Here is a 21,093-nt window from a genome sequence, read left to right as displayed (position 1 = left end):
CAGACTTCGCGACGAACTTTTCCTTATCGGGGAGATGATGACACCGGTCCACGTGACTGTCCCGATAGGGACGCCGATTATCACGCCGCTTTGAGCATTTGATACTCTGCGACAATCCTTCCAAGGAAGACAAGACTTCGGGTTGGGAAGTTGTTGTTTCTTTGTATTGGAGTGCCACGGTATCTGCATTCACTTTATTTTTTTTGTCTCTTTTTCCTCTTTCCTTATATTCCCATATTCACTCATTTGATCGGGTTCATATCCCACTTACCCCACATTACTATGAGCAAAAAGTTCAAGTCTCAGGCATCAAGCAGCCGCGCTGCTGCTAGCACCTTTGGTTCGTTTGGTGGATTCTCCAGCGCTTTTTCTGGTCATGGAAGGGAACCATCCTCTCTCACTTACGTGGCGGAGCCACCAGACCTTTCACGGATATTTGAAGCGCAATTGACAATTGCCTTCAAGAACTTTTTGAAAAAAGATGAAGTCACGAGGTCAAAAGGACTGGATGATTTGAGGGATTACGTCTCTACTGTAGAAATTCGCAGTGGAACCCTCGATGATGGTTTTTTGGAAGCCTGGGTATGTCTGCGCCTGCACTACGTGAAATGGAGTAAAATGTTGATTAGCATTTGGTACCCAACAGATTAAAATATACCCCAGAGCATCAATTGATATCTCTCGTAGAGTGAGGCAAACCGCTCACTCCTTACAAGGATCTATCGCGTCCTTAGTGGGCAAGCGGATTGCCCGTTTCTTACCGAAAGTAATCGGGCCATGGCTTGCAGGACTCTATGACAACGACCGAATGGTTCATCGGTCCGCGTTAGAGTCATTTACGCGGGTCTTCTCAACTGAGGGGAAGAGAAATAACGTGTGGAAGATCTATCAGAGCTCAATCCTTGGTTTTGTAGATGATGTTATCCTTCAACAAACCCCTCTTACTCTGAGTGATGAAAGAACTGTCAAGTCTGATGATGCCGAAGCGAAGTACGCTCGCGTCGTAGGAACCGCAGTTTTATTATTTAATCGAATTATAGGTACGTTTGTACATGCCACATGATCCCTTAGATATGCTCTAACTGGGTGTCAACTCAGGAAATTCGACGCACGAAGACCTCGAGAAGGATGTAGCTACGATAGAAAACCTTCTGGGAAGTAAATCGTTATGGTCCTTATGCTATCATGATGATCCTTTTGTTCGCAGATCAATCTATGTCCTCCTTCGATCTGCTCTCTCTAAAGAGCCAGAGCAGCTTGACTGGAAGCTCATCAGTGCCGCTATCATTGGAAAGTCTTTACACATATCTCAGCTAGGATCTTCTTCGGATCTATCAGAGTTGCTATTACAGGTGACATCCGCAAGGCCACAATTATGGACGGACGACTATACGGGAAAGTCGTCTTCCTCTAAAAGACTGATTCAGTATATCCAGAAAGGCTCGGAGGGTGGTCCTGCCGCCTTCTGGCTAAATCTATACGACTTGTTGCAGATTATTCCATCTCAGACCCTGGTAAAAGTTGATGCGAAATCCACAAATGAAGGCAGTATTGGATTATCGATTGCCACAACATTGACTCAATCTTTCCAAGAGGGGCTGAACTCTAGGGATGAGCCTCGTCAGAATCGAGCTGTTGGTTGGAAAGCTTATATTGACACTGGAATGTGGCTCACAAATAAGCTTCCTCAAGATGAGCAAGAAAAATTTTTACACGAACGGCTATCTCCTGTACTAGTGCAGTATGTTAAACCTGAGCAAGACCGCTCTCAGTGGGAACTTCCTCCGCAGTCCGCCGAAGCTCTCTGTGTCGACTATCTTGATGTGCTAGTCACTCATAGCCAGGAAGGCGAATTATATAAGTTGTGGACCGAGTTGTCAGATAGCCTATTAGAAGCTGTAAGGCTTTCCTCCCCAGAGCAGTCAAAGGACTTCAGGTCGTCACAGGACGCAGTATGTGCTGTGGCCGAACGCCTCCTTACTTTGGAGGCTTCAGTGCTTTCACGTCTGGCCGACACGGATCGCGAATCCAAACTGCTGAAAACCTTCGAGGACACAAACCTAGGCCTGCTTCGAAAATGCTTGGATGTGCTGCGATCCAGGAATGGCAAGCCGTATGGAGCAGCTGCAGTCGTTGAGGCAATGGTCCAACACGTTGCACAGATTGCACAACGTTCCCAGGAGCTCTTGAGGTTTGTCCAAGAGGCTGCACCAGAACTTCTGTCTTCACCCTCGGCTGATCGTTTGATCTCTATCATACTGTCTTGTCGTGCATGGGATGGATTCGGCCCAAGCTTTGAGAAAGTCGTTGAGAGGGTAGCACAGTCTGAACCCGAGTCGTCCAATGCGCATGCCGTTCAGAAACTTCTCTCCACTCTCGATTTCAAGGAAGTGGATGACAAGAGCGGTCTTGGTTCTTTAATCGCACGTGCTCTGGACAGCGCTTGTAAGGGTAGTTCTCTACACTGGTCCATTGTTGTCGCAGTGCTTCAGAACCCAACGTCTCATGGGGAATTGACAGAGTCAATATTTTTGGCAATCATTGACGCATTATCTGATGATAGCAAAGTTTTCGATACCTTACATGGTCTCTCACTAATTGCAACTTCTGTTCCGACTGCAATGAAAGGGTTTCAAAGTGGACTTCACGGCTCGAAATTGACCGGGAAATTGCTTTTCCTCGCTGAGTCCCCGTCCGAAGAAGTGGCTGGTCTTGCCGAATCATTGACCAGAAAGGTCAAGGAATCAGTTGTCAGTGAAACCAGCGCCAGGTCAAGTTTTGAAATCCTTCAGCACAACTTCAATAACGTTAACGAGGAGTCACTCTCGTAAGTACCTTCCTGACAACTAAAGGGATGAACTTGACTGATATGAATAGGATTGGTTCTTTACTGAATCTTGCGGAAGAACTGCTGCATAATATTAAACCTGATGACCTCAAGCACGTGATGAAAAACATCCTCCCTTCACGTCAAAGCTGGCAGAATGCGCTTGAGCCCTTCCTTGCACTTCCTCCTCGGCTATCGACCGCTATCACAAGTCCTCTCGGAGGCACTGTTCATATCATCGAGCGCCATATATCAGACATATCTAGAAGGCGCTATGAAACAGTCCCACGCGACTCTAGCCATTGTTCGTCTGCAATGCGACTCGCTTATTTCACCATTAGAACTCTGTCGTCATTTGATGTTACGATTCAACTTCGGGCAGAAGAGCTCGAAACTCTGTTCTATTTCGTACCTTTGGCTGTGCAGCTGATTGACGATGATTTAAGCATTGATAATTGTAATGGCATTACTGGGGCAGTGCTACCCGAGCAACGAGAAGAGTATATGGAGGTTGTGAATGATGGTCGTGGTTTGATCAATGGATGGGCTCATTCGAAAGAGCCCGCTGCACTCTCAATCACATCTTTGTGGGAAAGCAAACTTGAAAGTTTAACCGGTACTTCCACTGTCGACTATCGAGTCGGCGAAGCTTTTGTAAAGATTATCGAAAACCTGGACTCACTAAACTATAAGTCATCGGAAGAAGTCACTAAAATATGCAAAGAGGTACGAACAGCAAATGCTATCCGCTCGGCCGCTTGGGTGGCTGTTTTACGACACTTAATCCTGTCCAACCCTGCAGGGACACGACTATGCAATGAACTTGTTGCAGAGTCCACAGGATTGAAGCCCCATGATGAGCGAAAAGATGGTCAGACAGACAAGCTACCCTTGATATCTACACATGCTAATATTGCGCAGGCCTCCGAAAACTATCTCTGCTCAACCTTCTTATAGCAGGATCCGAAGACGTGATTGGGTCTATTCCGACCCAACGTGTCGTGTTCCTGGTCAAGCATCTTATACAATGCCTGCAGTCCGAGAATATCCCTCTTAGTGTCAAGGGTGAGGTGTTGCAAACCTTGTCTTTTGCTCTGCCTTGTATTCATGAGATATATGGCTCGCACTGGGAGGATTGTATGGCCGCCCTCAGCACAACCTGGCGAGAAACCAGTGGCAGCGATGAAGCTCTACCAGTACTTCTAGCATCTTTCAGACTTTTTGCTCGCCTGAAGACCATCATAGGCAACGAAGACAGCAACGACGACGTGAAAGATGCTTGGTCAGATAGACAGGCGGCGTTGTTTAATGACTTAACATTAACAGTCGAAAGATTTGGTCAGTATAATCCCGATATTTAATTATTCTATTGAACTAACGAATCAGACTCTTCCATCACTTTCCATCAACCTCGCGATGTCACCGTATATCTGCTGTGCCGACTGATCAGCAATATACCGATCGGTAACCTCGAAGACGTGAGCAAGATATTCCCCCTTCTGACAGCGCAAAGCCATGTTGTGCAACGTGCTGCCTATACTATTCTTCATCGGTATATCCCAGGTGTTCAAGAGCAGGTCTCTTTTGATGTGGCATTGTCAAAGACGGCCGTCAAATTACCCGATGAGCTCCTGTCTCTGTTGCTTGAGGCGCCCACTGTTGAATCGATATCCTTATCGTATGGTGATAGCAAGGTCTGGTCGGATATACGGTCGTACCTTTTGAGCTGGAAAGTCATCTTCGACCACTTCACTAATGCGGTAAGTCTATTTACTGGGGTTTACTAGCGTTGCACCATAGCTGACAACAGAAACAGTCTCTTGCCGTGCAAGAAAACTACGTAACTAGCATTAAAGAGAATGACGTTTTGATTCCGCTGTTGGAATTCACTTTCGAGTTCCTTCTGAAATCACACCAAAAGATGGTGGATGCGGCTAAGTTCGATATTCGCGCTTTCGAATTAGATCAGTCGGAGTCTCAGGAGATGGAAATCGAGTGGCTTCTTGTCCATTTGTATTTCTTGTGCCTGAGGTACCTCGCGAACATGACCAAGAGCTGGTGGATTGACACCAAGAAGCGCATTAAGGGGCCGGTGGAAGCGTGGACTGAGAAATATGTAAGTGCCTGGGAATGACGCACGCCTCGTCTATTGTATCTAACCTAGTACAGATTTCACCCCTGATTGTTGAGGATGCCCTGCAAGGAGTTGCCGAATGGACGTCAACGCAAGATTCGAATGAAGAGCGCGCATTGACTGTGAAGATCTCACCTAAGACTTCTGAAATCATTGCTAGTATCCCGGTTGATGAGGAATCACCTCCAGTTGCCTTATCTATATCTCTCCCCCCCGCCTATCCGTTACAGCCCGCTTTGGTGGTTGGCAGGAGTCGAGTATTGGTTGACGAGAAAAAGTGGAAGAACTGGCTTCTTACCATCCAAGGCGTGATTATGTTTGCGAATGGCAATCTTGTGGACGGACTGTTAGCCTTCCGGAAGAACGTTCAAGGTGCCTTGAAGGGGCAGAGCGAGTGCGCGATCTGCTACTCCGTCATCTCTACGGATATGCAGACTCCGAACAAGCGATGCGCCACCTGCAAACACACATTCCACTCGGTGTGTCTCTACAGATGGTTCAAGAGCAGTAACCAGAGCACTTGTCCGCTGTGCCGGAACAACTTTGTTTATGTGTAATGACATGATCGCACAGTGGGGGAACTGGAAAAAAGTCTTTTCTTCAAGCGTTCATATTTGAACAATATCCCGATATTTCTATATAGGGTGACTATGTTACATACGTTTCATGATGCTGCATTATGACCATATAGAAATGTACAATATACCATAACTTATAATTACTAATTTCCAAAGACGACTAAGCTAAGAGCATATGCTCTAAGCTACTGGGTGCGAATACACATCGTTTTTCTTATTGACATATGGTAGCAAACAGGATAGTTTATTGTAGTTCTGCAGGCAATTGAAATAGTCATAAAAAGAAAATAAAATCGTAGAAATCCTTTCCACAATGTCATAGGAAATTTTATGTATTGCTGACATGAACCGGTTTCATAAACTCGCATAAATCACGGAAGTTCTCAGTATTTACTCCAAAAACCCCCACCGCCCGTCGCACTTCCCCTCACATAGACTTGTTACCCCGACATGTCAGCTCCTCAGATCCCTAACCTTAACTCTCTACGTCGAGGTGGCGGTCGGGGCCGTTTCAGAGGGCGTGGAGGTGCTGATGGAAGTCTTTCAGTTGGATCGCGCGGTACAACAAGCAAAGACCGTGTGGTCCAAGGTACCGACAATGACGCCAGTGTCTCCCGGCTGAGTGCGGTGGCATTGGGATATCTACAAGATCCCTTTGCGAAGGCCGTACTTGCGCCAGAGTCGGAGACAAGGAGACTGCCGATCATTAACAGAGGTACTTGATCTTCGATGACCCGTTAAACCTATGACCGAGTATATAAGTATTCATTCCAGTTTAACCACAGGTACTTACGTTCGGACTACTGCGATCGACCACCTTGTCAACAAGTTCCTCTTCCAAGAGCCCCAAAAAAAGAAACAGATAATATCATTAGGTGCTGGTACAGACACACGCGCCTTCCGACTCTTCGCATCGGAACATCCTCTAAATCTGATCTATCACGAGATTGATTTTGCTGTCAATACAACCGCCAAGATTAGGTTTATACGATCAACGCCTCTCCTCCAACGGGCATTACACATTGGGCGACCTGAAGACGTCACAATTTCCGACGCTGGGGATGCCCTGCATACAGACGTCTATCATCTCCACCCGCTGGATCTGCGGTGTCTCAAACGCGCATCTGCCACTTCGGATGCGGCACATGCTGATTCACGGGAACACCTGCAGGGGGTGGACGCGACATTGCCTACACTCTTGATCTCTGAGTGCTGCCTGGTGTATCTTTCTCCGAGCGAAGCTGCGGATGTTGTGGGCTATTTTACTAGTTTGTTTTTTGGTGAGGGTGACAAGTCAGACGATCATACCGCCAGTTACGTCGAGAGCACAGGATCAGGGACACCGCTTGGCCTCATCCTCTACGAGCCTATTCGTCCGGATGATGCTTTTGGACGGACAATGGTGTCCAACCTTGCGACGCGCGGGATCCACCTGCAAACTCTCCACCAATACGCATCACTCGCGGCGCAGCGAAAACGATTACAAGAACAGGGCTTCAGCGGTGGCCGAGCAGTGGCAGACGTGGATTTTCTCTGGGAACGATGGGTAAGCGAGGAGGAAAAGGAGAGGGTATCGAGACTGGAGATGCTGGACGAGATGGAAGAATGGAAATTGCTGGCGCAACATTATTGTGTCGCGTGGGGATGGCGCGGAGGATCTGGAGGAGCTTTTGACGGGTGGAGAGGGATTGAAGGGCAAGCTGTGGATTGACCCCAGCTGGGCTGACTCTGCCATGCCTTGGTATCTCGAGGATATCCACTAGCATCAAATGGCATGATTTGATGTCGCTCGCATAGGCGCCCACAATTTCTTAGGGCCAAGCACTGCGTATTACCTCAAGAGAGACTATCGATCAATTAGCCGAATACTACCCAGGGAAGTAGTGTCCAAACAGAGTTTGACCGGTCTTTTCCCATCATTGGCCCCCCTTTTCAACGCTACTATTAGAGATCCATTCTGTTGCACACAGTCTGTCCTCCACGCTGGTTGATGAGAACGTTGCTACGCTCCGGTCGCTCTGCTGATCTTTTGTAGAAATTGGGAGGTCTGGACCGGGTTCTTTGACGATCAGCATCTGTCACTGGCCACCTTAATATCGCAATATATTGTATGATGTACATATATCGAGATAGATGGTATGTACATATAATGCGATGTGATATGTCAATCTAAATATCTCTTCCGCCTCATGAAGAAGATGATGCAACGTGACCACCTTACGAGCCCCAGGCGCCAACATTTTTAATCGAAAGCCAGAGAAAAGAGGAAGCGGAGTGAGACAAAAAGGGTCTTAATCAAAAGGATCCATCAATCAAACTTCAGTAACGAACAGACCGAGTGGACCTGGTGTTCACGAACCGCCGGGGCCAATGCCTCAACTGCCGACGATGATTGGCCCTACCCCTGAACCGGTTACCTTTCCAGGCGGAGTCCCATCCCAAAGCAGTAAGACGTCTTCAATAGCTTCGAGGTTATCCCGAATGGGTAGTTGTCTAGTTCTCATGATGGCCGGGATCCCTTTTTGGTCTTGCCCGCCGGCTTTTCTTTCCTTTTGACCCTCTTGACCCTCTTCGTCCTCTTCCTCATCTGTACTTCTTCCCTTCTCCCATCGTCAGGCCGTTAATCTCGCCTGTGGGTGGTGGTGTTCGCTCACTTTCAGTCATTCTTTTTTAATACTCACCCCAGTCTTTCGTTCTGTGACCTGCGGTTTTCACCTGCAGCGTCAATCTCGCTCTCTACCTGACTGAACGCCATTCTAATACAGAAAATATACTATATAACAAAAAGACTTAGTCAAAAATGAAGCTCACTATCGCATCATCTGCACTTCTCGGGCTCATTGCCACCGTCGAAGCTGCAAAACATGGTTACGGACACGCGCACAATCACCATCGCGATGTCCACTCCGTCGCAGAAGTGGGAGTGCCTCTGGAGAAGAGAGGAGGAAGTTGTGAATTTCCCAAGGATGCCGGCTTGGTGGCCGTCACCCCGAATATGAAGAACGCCGGCTGGGCCATGAGCCCGGACCAACCTTGTAAGCCGGGTAATTACTGCCCATACGCTTGCCCTCCTGGACAGGTGTCGATGCAGTGGGATCCTAAGGCTACTTCGTATAGTTATCCTATGTCTATGGTGGGTGTCCTATGTTTTGTGTTGCGATATTGAGCCCTATACTGATGGATCTGGTAGAACGGCGGTCTCTACTGTGACGAAGATGGCAAGATCCAGAAGCCATTCCCTGATATGCCCTACTGTCAGGATGGTACCGGCGCTGTCGGCGCGCGCAACAAATGTAAAGAGCAAGTCTCGTTTTGCCAGACCGTCTTGCCCGGCAATGAGGCTATGCTGATCCCGACCCTGGTCGAGGATCTGGCTACACTCGCTGTACCGGACCCTAGCTATTGGTGTGAGACTGCCGCGCAGTAAGTATTCTAGTATGGCTTTGATATAATAAAACATACTAACAGGCCCAGTTTCTATATCAATCCTCCCGGCTACGGACCCGAGACCGCTTGTGTCTGGGGTACATCGTCCAACCCCTACGGGAACTGGTCACCATTTGTTGCCGGTGCCAACACCGACGGCGACGGAAACACTTTCGTTAAGATTGGTTGGAACCCGATCTACCTAGAGCCGGCTACTCCGTTCCGCGATGTGGTGCCCGACTTTGGAGTTGAAATCGAGTGCGAGGGTGATGGCTGCAATGGCCTGCCCTGCAAGATCGATCCCGCTGTCAATGATGTCAATGAGGTTACCGGTGGCTCTTCAAAGGGTGCCGGTGGCGGTGCGTTTTGTGTGGTGACGGTGCCCAAGGGCGAGAAGGCCAATATCGTTGTATTTGACAAGAGTGGTGGTGACAGTGGTTCTTCATTCACGACCTCTTCCACCAGTTCGAGTACTTTTAGTAAGAGTAGTTCCTCCACTGTGGAGTCTAGCAGCAGCACAAGCACCACTACCAGCTCGACAGCCTCATCCACTACGCCTACCTCCACGTCGGTGTCTGAAACAAGCACTATTTCCAACACCCCAACCCCAACGGCCACTTCATCCCTCATATCGACGTCCCAGCCAACACCTAGCGTGACTCCTTCATCCGGCTGGGGTTCCAGCTCGACCATGGTCTTTAGCAGCTTGCCTAGCTACACCCAAAGCCCTCAAGCGCTAGTTGAGACCGATGTCAAGTCGTACGCGGTGGCCACTGACAAAGCTGATGAACCTGCGGCATCGTCTGCCTCTCCGACCCAGGACCATAAGGATAATGCGGCACCCGCTACTGGCGCATCAATGCTGAGCTTAGTTATTGGTCTCATTGCCGCTATGGCGCTTTAAAAGCCAGGAAAGACGGCATTTCACTTCACAATTTCTACATTCTTATTCTTATTATTACTTTTATTACCTTCATTACTCCGGGATACCCGCTTACGATTTGATGCTTCTGTATCTTTATTTTTATTGACTGATTGACTGATTGTACATGATTCGCTTTTCAGCACTTCATACGATTGATGGGTGGATACTTTTTATATTCTGAGTGGGAATTTATACTTCTCTAATGTGCAATAATACTATTGTATACCTTTCTTTTCCGATATTGTCTAAAGTAGTGAGTTCTGAAATTCAGAGTTAATCACTGAATCTGGGAATATTCCTACAAACAGCCCATCATTCCTCTTATTCAACTAGCCCTAAGACAAGATCCAAGTTCACCCAAGATAAATCCCTTCAATAACATCATTTGTATTCATCTTGGCACAGCAAATAAGGTGATCTTGCGGAGAAAGCCTCTGGTCCTTCAATGAATGATAAAGTAAACAAAGAGAAGCACAGTGAATAGCTGTGACGCATCACTATTATATATAGAAGCTCCCCTCAACCATTTCTCGTTGTCTACCAGGCTCCTCCCCCAAGCGTCATGCAGCACGTTCCATATTCATCAAGCACCAAGCCCCAACCATGATATAGACCCCTTCTAGGTCCCCTGGCTCTGCCAACATTTCCACTTAACCAGGAAGCAGCTATGTTCCATACCATCAGAACGAACATGAATCCCCCGAAGAGGCACAGTTTGGAAGCCGACACATCGACAGACTCAGCTGCCAAACCGTGTAATAAGGACTTAGAAGGTCCGTTCAAATTCGTCCAGGTGCAACAACGAATATAGGTACTGGTCTTCAGCCGAAAGGACTACTACCTGATCGCGATTGGTATTATAATTGCGGGTGCCATATTCCATGGTATGGCAGGTGTCTCCGTATATCTTTATGTGGTCTGGATTCAGAGTCGGTATGTATATCCCTACAAATTTTTTGTATCCATACCAAGCGCTAGTTGCGTATCTTAAGGATTTCAAGAAACGAGAGCACGCAGCCACTACCAAGTTACGGCATCACACTCAGAAAACTGAAGATAGCACGGCCTACTGGAATCGCCAGGCTGTACGTTTGGGCTTGCTAGATGAAGGCCAACATCAAGCCATGCAGGCTCATCAGCCACTCTGCTCCCGCCAACTGCCCACAAGGAACGGGGTGAAGGATACTACTGAGTTACGGGACTCTGGTTCTTGAAGGCGCAATGGCTATTTCCATAATACTGGCGGATCTTGAATAGTGCTGGCTTGAACCTTCAAAGCTTCTGTCGTTACGTCCATATGTTCTCTCTTCCCCACGCCCAAGGCCACTAGAGACCAGGCCATAAGCTTCCCTCTTCACCGTCATTTCGAGTTATTTCGACGACTACGAACTAACAACTCGTACTCACGCGGCTTCACTTACCTTCATCTAAGGGGCGTATTTATCACTCCATCCCCCTTTCTTTTCTTCCGTGTCTGCCATGGCTGCTGTGGTGGATGACTTTGAGGCCCCTTCTGTCCCTTAGATCTATGATCGTAAGGGCTTTTGTTACGTTGAAGATAGCTTCAACCCGTTAATCCTGCTGAACGATGACTGCTAGAACTTATACTGGTACTTATATAGAATTCGCACTTATTTGGGCTGGAAAATACACTCATTTTGGTGGATTAGGGATATATATGAATTCTGGAAAGCAACCACAAGAAGAAGACATAGGCGCACGGCACGGTTGTTTGGGGAATTTGGAAGGTTTACACCTAGGTCCGTAGGGACGTCTACGCTACTCTGCTGCATGATGCGTGGAATGATTCATTAGTCTACAGACAGATGAAAATCATTCAACTGTGTGAGAGGACTAAAGCAAGCAGGCAGGCGAAGAAGATAGGACCGAAGTGTCCTTGCACCTAACAGTTTTGAGAAATTCTGCATAAACTGCTACACTAATACGACGTACATATCGTCGCCTGGGACCATTATACCTCAGTATCGAAGAGAAGAGAAGACAGATGGCACGCTGCGTAAGAGGCAATGATGCGCATTGGCACACAAGTATCTTCGAATCATCCTCGATGCTGCACCACCTCCATGCTTGTTCCTCGGTGGCTTAAGATGCGGATGTTACTAATATATATTCATTTCACTTTCGGATACTACCATAATCAACGCTTCGACTCATCTCTTTATTGTTGTTATCTATTTGGACAGTAGAATGTTCAAGACCAATCTAGTCTTATACAAGATGTTTTTGAGACTCTGTACACTTGAAGAGTAGCTATTTCCAGCCCTTGTTAGCATACTGAGTAGCTATGGACACCTCCACACTCAACAGAGCTAACCACCCACCTAATATTGTCACTCCTCAGTAATATGAATGATCTAAAAGTAGAAGATCATTTCTTCATCAAAATCAGCATGAGAACGTCATCCACATAAACATCGACAACTTAGGGCTTTGACGTCATCCCTACGCCATCCCTATCAATATCAAGTACAAAGGAAAACAATATATAAACAATCATCAATCCTCTCTATTTAACAAACATCTCACTTCCCAATCACCCCCTGGATTTTCATAATCCACATACTTACCACAACAACCCAAACAATCTCCCCAAAAATGTCCTCCACAATCCCTACCGCAAAAGGCGACCAACCCACCGACCCCTACAAAGCCAAAAGCCTCGAAGACCCTCCCCTAGCCCAAAAAGTCGAAGACCTAGTCGACTTCATCTCCGAAGCAAAATTCGGCATGCTCACCACCAAAGTCTCCGGCTCAGACTACCTAACCTCAAGGTGCATGGCCCTAGCTGGAAAGGTAATGAGCCTCCGCCCCCCGCCCCCCAAATCTAACACCACATATACATTCGTATAATATACTAAAGGCTGGAAAAATGATAATACAGGAACACGGCGGCATCGACCTCCTCTTCCACATCAATCTCCTCTCCAGCAAAACGCTCGATTTAACCACCCACCCCCGGGAAGTCAACATGTCGTTCCTGGATCAAGTGAGCGGATCCTGGGCGTCGATTTCGGGGACGGCGTCGATCGTGGCCGACCGCGCGACGGTCGAGAAGTATTATTCCGCGACGCTGCCGGCTTGGTTGGGGGATTTGGGCGATGGGGTGCATGATGGGAGTCCGTCGGATCCGAGGATTGGGCTGATTCGCTTGGAGGCGAAGTTGGCAACGTATGCGGTGGCTACAAGGGGGATTTTTGGAAAGGCGGTTGAGACGATTAAGAGTGCGACTAAGGGGGAGGTGCCGGCTATTAATAGTATAAGGGAGTTGGGGGAGGGGGAGTTGGAAGAGTGTAAGTTTTCCTGTTTATGAATTTGTATTTGAGGGGGGTGATGGGCTGACTGGGTTTTAGGGCGCCGGACACATAAATGAGTGGTTTTTGTTGGGTGACGCTGTGCTTCACCTGTGGGTGTTGGCTGGATTTAAAGTTGGATTGAGTAGCTAAGGCATTGAATTGACAGAATTTTGTTATACACGTATAGCTTAAGGAAAGAATGGTGTACCGCGAATAAATAACAAAGGAAAATTGGAAAAGAGGTCCCGATATCGTACAGTCATCATGAGGGTATCTTGTGTGTATAAAACTCCAACCATTCCCGTGTGCAAGCTCAATGTAAAGCCATTCTGTTAAATCTAGATTATGTCAGCAACATCAATCCATGAAGGGTGAATAGGTAAGTTTACCAATCTTAAAGGCATCCGTGCTGTGATGCGCCCATTGTGGAGAAGCATTGCGATGTTCTTGTTCCCAGTCGCTTGAAGTTTGCGATATGCTTCGCGAATATGCCTCGGCTCCACTGGAGTACGACCCTCCTCGGGAGGATCGAAAAGACCAGTTTCACGCTTACGCTTCTTGGTGTTTTCGCCCGACCCATTTTCAGAGCCTCCTCGGCGATTCTTCTCCCGGTCCTCGCGTTCTTTGACCTTCAGAGCTTCCTCGGTCAATGTCTGAACGATCTCGAATGTGAGGAACCCGAGGATGTCAACGATGTCATCATTGGGCTTCGATTCAGTGACGATACCAAAGCCGGCCCATTCACGAAAGCGCTTGCTCTTACGATAAGTGAAGGATGCTTGACGGCATTCGGACCAAAACACATACTCTTCCTTGGTCATGTTCTTGGTTCGCTCATCTGCCGCAGCCAGGCGTTGGAGGGTCGCATAGTTCTGTTCCTCCTCCTCTTCGTCTTCCTCATCGTCTCGCTCTGGGACCTGAATCGAATAGAAACTATTCACATCCCACGCGAGACCAACACGGGCCCGCTTGTTCTTCGGCTTTGAAGCAACATCTTGCGGCCCAGCAACGACACCCCCCGCGAGAGGGTCATCGGCTGCTGCAAAATCAGCAGCGTCGGTGCCACCTTTGTCATCGGAATCTTTGACATTCTTGCGGACATCTTTCCAGGAAAGGAATGTCTTCAGGCGCGAAACTTTGGCCTTATCATGCCGAATGAGAAAGATCAAATCATCGGTAGAGATAGAGCGGACTCCTCGGCGGGTAGCCAACGCTGTACTTCGTGCGAGCTGCATTGTAGGTCAGTACAGTATAATTTGATGGGCGAGGTTGTCCATACAATCTCAATGACTTGTTGGCGAACGATCTCCTCAATCAAGGTAGTTGTTTCAACGGATGGTTCAGCAGTTTCTCCAGAGACAAACATCATCTGGTTGTACATGTCAGTTGACTGGGAGTATTCTTATTGTCTTCAGGCTTCTTCTAAAAGGTGATTCGTGGTTCTTCTCCCTCAATCACTCAGAATTTCGGGAAGATCGCATATATAGAGCACAGTTATGGACAAGCCTTGCTACTCCAAATGCTCTTGAGACAGATCAAATATACTGGCGGTAGCTCGGCCGCAAGTAAGATAGACGACGCATACGGAAACAACACATAAAGTCAACGCCCTTTGAGACTTATCGGAGACAATCGCATCACAAAAGAACCTCAGTACACTATGCTGGCGGCAAAACTACACTCGGGAGGTGAAGTATGCATATGGCGGTATTATCTTGCCACGCCCCGAGATGCGCAAGTGGTTTAAAAACATAGAACGAAAAGAAGACAAACCGAGGTTCAGATATAAAGTGATAGTATGAGCTTACCTGCTGGATTTCCTGCCGATACTTCGGCGTTCGATCAGTCGACATATTGGCGAATCAAGGATAGCAATTTAACATTATTCACAGCACGAGATAAAGAAAAACGAAAGTATACAGATATAGTGTCGCGGCAAAACTATCGGCAAGAAAACGAGTGAATTGCTTGATGAAGTTAACGATGGGGATGCCTGAAGAAAGCATTCCCGTGACCTGATGCCCAGTGATCACCATATCCGGAACATCTCTTTACCCGCGTCCCGCCGCCCCGCCGCATCTGGTGGGGTGATAGCGAAACTTTTTGATTGTGATTATCGCAGCGATTATACTTATTGTGAAATTACTTTTACGAGTTTAGAAGCCACAATGCTCTACCTTGTTGGCCTGGGTCTTGCTGATGAAACTGACATCACTGTCAAAGGCTTAGAGGTGGTCAAAAAGGCCGAAAGGGTCTACCTCGAGGCATACACAAGTATTCTGCTTGTGAACAAGGAAAAGCTAGTGAGTGTCCCTGAATATGATGTTTGCTTTACAATATTATGTAATTATCTAACCAGATTATCAATTGGTTCAGTAGGAAGCTTTCTATGGACGCCCTGTTATTGAAGCAGACCGCGAAAAGGTCGAGACTGGAAGCGATGAGATCCTCGCTGGAGCAGATAAAGCAGATGTCGCGTTCCTTGTAGTCGGCGATCCTTTCGGGTAGGTGCTATCCTTTCTATAACTATGGTGTGTGCACGATTCTTATGGCTGGGCAGCGCCACAACCCATACAGATCTCGTTCTGCGCGCCCGCGAACTGGGCATCGAATCCAAGGTCATCCCGAATGCCTCGATCATGTCCGGAATTGGCTGCACCGGACTGCAGCTGTATAACTTCGGACAGACCGTTAGTATGGTGTTCTTCACGGATAACTGGAAGCCCTCGTCCTACTACGACAAGATCAAAGAAAACATCCAAATAGGACTTCATACCCTCGTGCTTTTGGATATTAAAGTCAAGGAGCCTTCGTACGAGAACATGGCCCGGGGACGAATGATCTATGAGCCCCCGAGGTATATGACAGTTGCGCAGTGCGCCAGTCAGATGCTGGAGACCGAGGAGGAGCGAAAGGAAGGCGTTTACGGACCTGACAGCCTCGCGGTCGGAGCCGCAAGAGTTGGAGCACCGGACCAGAAATTGGTCGTAGGAACTTTGAAGGAATTGTCAGAGGCTGAGATGGGCCAGCCTCTCCACAGTCTCGTTTTGCTGGGAAGGAGAGCTCACGACCTGGAGAGGGACTACATCCGGCAATATGCTGTGGACCAAGCGACCTTTGATGCCAGTTGGCAGAAGGGATACGGAGCTAGTTCATAAGGCAGAGCTCCCACTTAGCTTATCACGAAAATGCAATGAAAGATAGATGCAAAACGCCGTGAATTCTAATATCCAAGAAATAGTGTTCATAAAAACAATGACTCGTCATATTTTGGTAGATCGCATGGCTAAGCACGTCATTCATATGGCTAACTCAAGCGGCCTTTTTAGAACCGAAGAACTGCGTTAATCTTTGGGGAAGGAATGCCTAAACGTGACCGACGTTAGCCAACATTCAACAGCAAAAGCATGTAACCTCACAGGCAAATTTACAGTAGGTGTTGAAGGGGGCCGTGATCCATTCCCATATGCGCTCCCTTCGCCATCTTCATCCTTTTCGTACATCATACTGTCATCATCATCCTCTTCATTTGGGGGGAACCATCTCTCCGGGTCTCCATTGTACACAATCCACCAGCCAATCTTCTCACCGGCGGCATATTTATCCCGCATCTCAGTCAACGCTTCCATCGCGTCCTTCTCTAAGCCCGGGTCCTTGACCAGCTCCTCAGCGTCCCAACTTAGCACTCCGGATTCCGGTAGTGTAATCACTTTACCCGCGACGTAGGCGTAGGGCTTGCTAACGGCTGCATCGCTGACGTCGTTGGGATCATACTGTTCAATAAACCGCAGGTCGGGGAGACGGGATACGATACCCGGTTCGGTCTTTGCGAACGACTCGAGGAGCAGCTGGGTAGTAGTCGGTTGTTGGAGATACTCCGCTGTCGCATCCTCTAGGTTGTGTAGGACGATGTAGACTCGTATACCCGTGAAGCCAGCGCGCGGCCACTTAAAGCCGTAGAGCATGTAGACCGGCATTGCGAAGTGATGGAACTGTGACGGTTTAGAAGTCTAACAGGGGAGGCAATGGTTCAGTAACCCAGCTGCTTCTATGGACAGTGTCATGTTAATATTGACCGGGGGTTAAGTCAGCATTCGCCGTGTGTAACGATGATTGCAGGAAGTGTGTGTTTGCGACATGAGTTGATCGTCAATCAGTGGATAAGGCACTTGGCGCTAAAACGTCCATCACAGTTGACAGGTCAGTCACATAGTTAACGGGCATTTCGGAACTATTAATATAACCAATTCCAAATATACAAGAACACATCGTCAAGTGTAGCCACAGCTAGAATATTGCTGATAAATATTCCTTTTTTATTTCTTCTTTCTAATTCTTCCACGGCCGCCCTCATTTGGAACCACCAATGCATAGATCAATCTAAGGCGGTGACATCCGGCAATATCGAGTCTCGGCTTTCACATCTTCAATACTCCAGACAGCGAGCGGAGACCTTCGGATGTATCCAACTGTGGCATAGCCTAACGCCACAATCGATATCAGCATAGCGCTGTCCATCAAAGCGGGATGGTTCTCTCATTCATAATAGTCCAGAACCGACAGTAAGTCGCAGTGCCGTTGCTAAACTCCGACGATATACTATGCTAATGAGCGGAAAGGGGCAAAACACGCCTTGCAAAGTGGTATGCGCCGTACAGTGTATGTGTTTCAAACTCCCTCCGGAGACAATGTAGCATTACTAACACTGGCAATGTGCAGGATGAGGAGAAAGTGAAGCTTAAGGGCGAGGTTCGTAACACTCGATTTGTTTGCGACTGCCGTTGTTACCTTCGGACCGAATCATTGACCAATTGCATCAGGTTCATCGCCTAGTAGCACCAAGAGATCAGAAGTATCAATCCAACTTTGTCGAGTTTAAACGGAGTACAAAGATCGTCTACCGGAGATATGCTGGACTGTTCTTCTGCGCCTGTGTGGACGCTACCGATAATGAATTAGCGTACCTCGAAGCTCTTCATTTCTTTGTCGAGGTGTTGGATCAGTTTTTTGGGAATGTGTGCGAACTTGATTTGGTGTTCAATTTCTACAAGGTGCGTTGAGCTCTTTTTTGATGGTGGTGAGAATTGGAAGACATTGCGGTCAATTGAGATGTGGTTCAGATGCGACAAGGAACGAAGGGAAACTGTGTGCCCCGGCTGACAGATGATTGGTGCAGGTGTACGCGATCCTAGACGAAGTGTTTTTGGCCGGTGAAATTGAAGAGACGAGTAAGCAGGTTGTATTGACAAGATTGGAGCATTTGGACAAGCTGGAGTGAGGGAGCTCTCGGTTTTGTTTTCTGGCGGTGGATGGGATCGAACCTGTTCTGGACATTATAGCATTGAATTGGTCACAGGATGGCCATACGGAGTTACGGGTTTGAAGGATTAACATATATCAGGGCGCTGTGCTTGAGACTATTGCCATCCATGTTGGTAGAGGATTCTATGATGACTTTGTTTATTTAATTCCAGCGACAATACCCTATGGAAAGCAAATACATTTGTTTATCTACAAATGTAGCACTGTAAGAGGAGCAGTGACTATTTTGTAGGGCAGGAAAGACTCCTCAAGTCACCTAATTCCCCCCGCTCCCCCGCTCCCCCGTTAGGACGGTTGGTGGTACAGTATAAAATCGGCAGGTAAGTCAACAGCCGAAATCATTGCCGTGAGACCTCGAGCGGAGACACATCTCACACTGGACCAGTCACTGCACGAGGCAGACCTGTTATTTAAGCTTAAATAACATCCCCCAGACTAAACATAGTCTCGTTGGTAGCTCTCAGACCCTTGATAGAATTAAATAGGTTATACTCGAGTAGACATAGTTGCAGTGAGGTGATCAAGACGTGTGATTGCGAGCGTATAGTTGGTTCTTGGCATCCATTTCCTTTATAAGGGAGTGACCTCCTTTTGTTACAAAAACTTGGTTTTAATTTTAGTGATTAGTGCTGATATCTTGATTCTCCCCCTATTTCCTTTTCTCCCCCAACCTCATCAAAGGTTGTTTTCATCAGGATGTGAGAACCCATCCCTCTTATCAGATTCGGATCAATCATCTGACCTCTACGCCCTCGAAAGGGAAGTGATGTTGTTATCGGGCATCACATGCTTACTACTGAACGCGACTGCAGCACAGACTCAAAACTCCGAAGAGGGTCTGAAGGAATAACAGCACTCAATTATCGTGATGGCTCCCTTTCAATCTTGATACATACTGGTATAGATGGATACGTACGGATACTCTCCAGTATCCAAGTCTATTGTTTTGCTCCAAGTGATTAGCGGAACAAACGGCACAATTTTTATAACGGCCTTCGCTGGCGGGCCAGTGATGGACTCCGGACGGAGTAGGGAAAAAGACGGAGGTAGACGAAGATCTTCATAAGAAGGCGAGGATACTTGCCTCTTTGATCAGAGTCCCCAACGCTCGCCTCAGTGATAAGCCGTCTTGGCAGTACAGGCCGTTGATGGGAATGATTAACTCGGAACACCGAGTCGATCCCCGTCGGGACCTCGTTGCATGCAGGATTGCAGGGCATTGATTCTATCAGAAATGAGGCGAGCCCTGTAGGGTCTGTTCACCTACCTGGAATGGGGATTTGATACCTTCATTGTCGGCAATCCTGAGAAAATAATGTATGCACGGGAAGTACGGTGGGATGCGTCCAAGCGGAGATATGGCACTTGTGACACCTATCTGTCAGTTTGCGACTTGCAATCAGTAGCCTCCATCTTTTGGATGTTTCCGACTGGATCCCAACCTGCCCTATTGATAATTGATTGACCCAGTGATGGACTAGTAGGCTAAACGAGTCATGTTCAATCGTGCCAATTAGAATTACGACTCCCACTTCGGAAAATTGGTCACTAGAGTGATGGATCAGACCTTCACAAATTACGCGCTATGGCCGTATGGAAATTCACTTCGAGCCTTCGTCATCGGGATTGTTAAAAAGTCCGATGGCTGAGGTTCCCACCGGGGTGGATTGACCGCTTAGGTGGATAATGGAGTGTGGGCACTAGAGATGGGACTGTACATACTAACTTAGTGGACGAGATATCCATCTCGAATTCTTCCAGCATCGTTGACAAGCGTTGCCCGTGCATGAGACTTGACACGCATCTGATACAATGTCAGCAATAACAAATTTCCAGCAATGATAAATTAGCAACAACCAAAACAAAAGGGAAAGGAAGGATTGAGGGGTGGGGTTAATGGAACAAGCGAAGCAAGAAGGAAATGAGAACCCGAATGCAATTGTTGAGTGCTGTGGAGAGATGAGTACGTTTCAGGATTGTGCATTATGCATTGGATTTGAATATCTGCAGAAAGGTACGCGTCGTCTAGATGGACGGTTCACCAATCAGGGCAGATCTGCGGGCGGGTTGAATTTCTCAGTGCTTCCAGACCAAAGAAGCCTCAGGCCTCACCATCCAATCCCAGAATACCAGTGACCGGCCAATTAAGGGCCTACGCGGCCGATCAGTGCGCTGTCTTGCCGACGGGAAGCCTTGGCACGGGTTCTCTTCTCCAGTGTCTGATGTTCCGTTCATTCTTCGCCCCGCCTCTCCTTGACAAAACGATGAAAGTCAGGAGACCGAGGGTACTCATTGGAGGCCAATACACGATGAGGACCGGGCATCCGGGTTGATTTTCATGCACTACGTACGGAATTAGGTCAAGAACTCAGCCAGGGAACAAGGGCCACACCCCCCTGACAATCGTTAACTTTCCATGGGCGTCATCCACTGACGTCGTGGGTTCGCCCTGCCGAGACTGAGTTCGATGGGTTCTACGGTTAACTGCCGCAACTGATTTGCCCCAAACGTGGTTGGAAGACCCACCTATGGGAGTACCTGAGAGAATGGAAGGATAAAAACAGAAA

General features: G+C 47.7%; 8 protein-coding genes across 8 annotated transcripts; 6 read left to right on the top strand and 2 right to left on the bottom strand.

Annotated features, from left to right (window-relative positions):
• The first annotated feature begins 132 nt into the window (after positions 1-132).
• Positions 133-5,679, top strand: BDW43DRAFT_265216 (ubiquitin-protein ligase RKR1). The gene is made up of 8 exons (XM_032040758.1): positions 133-582; positions 647-1,040; positions 1,099-2,827; positions 2,878-3,698; positions 3,749-4,165; positions 4,214-4,587; positions 4,644-4,943; positions 4,997-5,679. Exons 1-8 carry the CDS (start codon positions 283-285, stop codon positions 5,516-5,518), a joined length of 4,857 nt encoding a protein of 1,618 aa, XP_031904168.1. The 5' UTR covers positions 133-282; the 3' UTR covers positions 5,519-5,679.
• A 97-nt stretch (positions 5,680-5,776) lies between these two features.
• ppm1 (protein C-terminal leucine carboxyl O-methyltransferase ppm1) lies at positions 5,777-7,734 on the top strand. Its single transcript, XM_032040757.1, has 2 exons — positions 5,777-6,254; positions 6,325-7,734. Exons 1-2 carry the CDS (start codon positions 5,990-5,992, stop codon positions 7,248-7,250), a joined length of 1,191 nt encoding a protein of 396 aa, XP_031904167.1. The 5' UTR covers positions 5,777-5,989; the 3' UTR covers positions 7,251-7,734.
• A 291-nt stretch (positions 7,735-8,025) lies between these two features.
• BDW43DRAFT_265210 (uncharacterized protein) lies at positions 8,026-10,199 on the top strand. The gene is made up of 3 exons (XM_032040756.1): positions 8,026-8,672; positions 8,730-8,962; positions 9,014-10,199. Exons 1-3 carry the CDS (start codon positions 8,340-8,342, stop codon positions 9,867-9,869), a joined length of 1,422 nt encoding a protein of 473 aa, XP_031904166.1. The 5' UTR covers positions 8,026-8,339; the 3' UTR covers positions 9,870-10,199.
• A 2,307-nt stretch (positions 10,200-12,506) lies between these two features.
• BDW43DRAFT_307603 (blue light-inducible protein Bli-3) lies at positions 12,507-13,281 on the top strand (the record flags this gene model as incomplete). Its single annotated transcript, XM_032046281.1, has 3 exons — positions 12,507-12,704; positions 12,793-13,201; positions 13,262-13,281. The coding sequence occupies 3 exons, from the start codon at positions 12,507-12,509 to the stop codon at positions 13,279-13,281; spliced, it is 627 nt and encodes a 208-aa protein (XP_031904165.1).
• BDW43DRAFT_265208 (transcriptional regulator SPT3) lies at positions 13,239-15,186 on the bottom strand. The gene is made up of 4 exons (XM_032040755.1): positions 15,013-15,186; positions 14,484-14,573; positions 13,594-14,433; positions 13,239-13,542 (listed from the first exon to the last, which is right to left on the bottom strand). Exons 1-4 carry the CDS (start codon positions 15,055-15,057, stop codon positions 13,537-13,539), a joined length of 981 nt encoding a protein of 326 aa, XP_031904164.1. The 5' UTR covers positions 15,058-15,186; the 3' UTR covers positions 13,239-13,536.
• Positions 15,187-15,372: 186 nt separating this feature from the next.
• Positions 15,373-16,362, top strand: dph5 (diphthine synthase; the record flags this gene model as incomplete). Its single annotated transcript, XM_032046280.1, has 3 exons — positions 15,373-15,507; positions 15,584-15,708; positions 15,765-16,362. The coding sequence occupies 3 exons, from the start codon at positions 15,373-15,375 to the stop codon at positions 16,360-16,362; spliced, it is 858 nt and encodes a 285-aa protein (XP_031904163.1).
• A 90-nt stretch (positions 16,363-16,452) lies between these two features.
• BDW43DRAFT_204387 (uncharacterized protein) lies at positions 16,453-17,267 on the bottom strand. Its single transcript, XM_032039186.1, has 2 exons — positions 16,636-17,267; positions 16,453-16,570 (listed from the first exon to the last, which is right to left on the bottom strand). The coding sequence occupies exons 1-2, from the start codon at positions 17,179-17,181 to the stop codon at positions 16,517-16,519; spliced, it is 600 nt and encodes a 199-aa protein (XP_031904162.1). The 5' UTR covers positions 17,182-17,267; the 3' UTR covers positions 16,453-16,516.
• Positions 17,268-17,683: 416 nt separating this feature from the next.
• On the top strand, positions 17,684-18,697 carry BDW43DRAFT_265205 (AP-2 complex subunit sigma). The gene is made up of 5 exons (XM_032040754.1): positions 17,684-17,766; positions 17,824-17,863; positions 17,924-17,953; positions 18,025-18,255; positions 18,381-18,697. Exons 1-5 carry the CDS (start codon positions 17,732-17,734, stop codon positions 18,480-18,482), a joined length of 438 nt encoding a protein of 145 aa, XP_031904161.1. The 5' UTR covers positions 17,684-17,731; the 3' UTR covers positions 18,483-18,697.
• The last annotated feature ends 2,396 nt before the right edge of the window (positions 18,698-21,093 follow it).

This window comes from Aspergillus alliaceus, assembly GCF_009176365.1.
Source record: "Aspergillus alliaceus strain CBS 536.65 unplaced genomic scaffold BDW43scaffold_6, whole genome shotgun sequence".
Lineage (NCBI taxonomy): Eukaryota > Fungi > Ascomycota > Eurotiomycetes > Eurotiales > Aspergillaceae > Aspergillus > Aspergillus alliaceus.
This window is presented reverse-complemented; position numbering and strand designations above follow the sequence as displayed.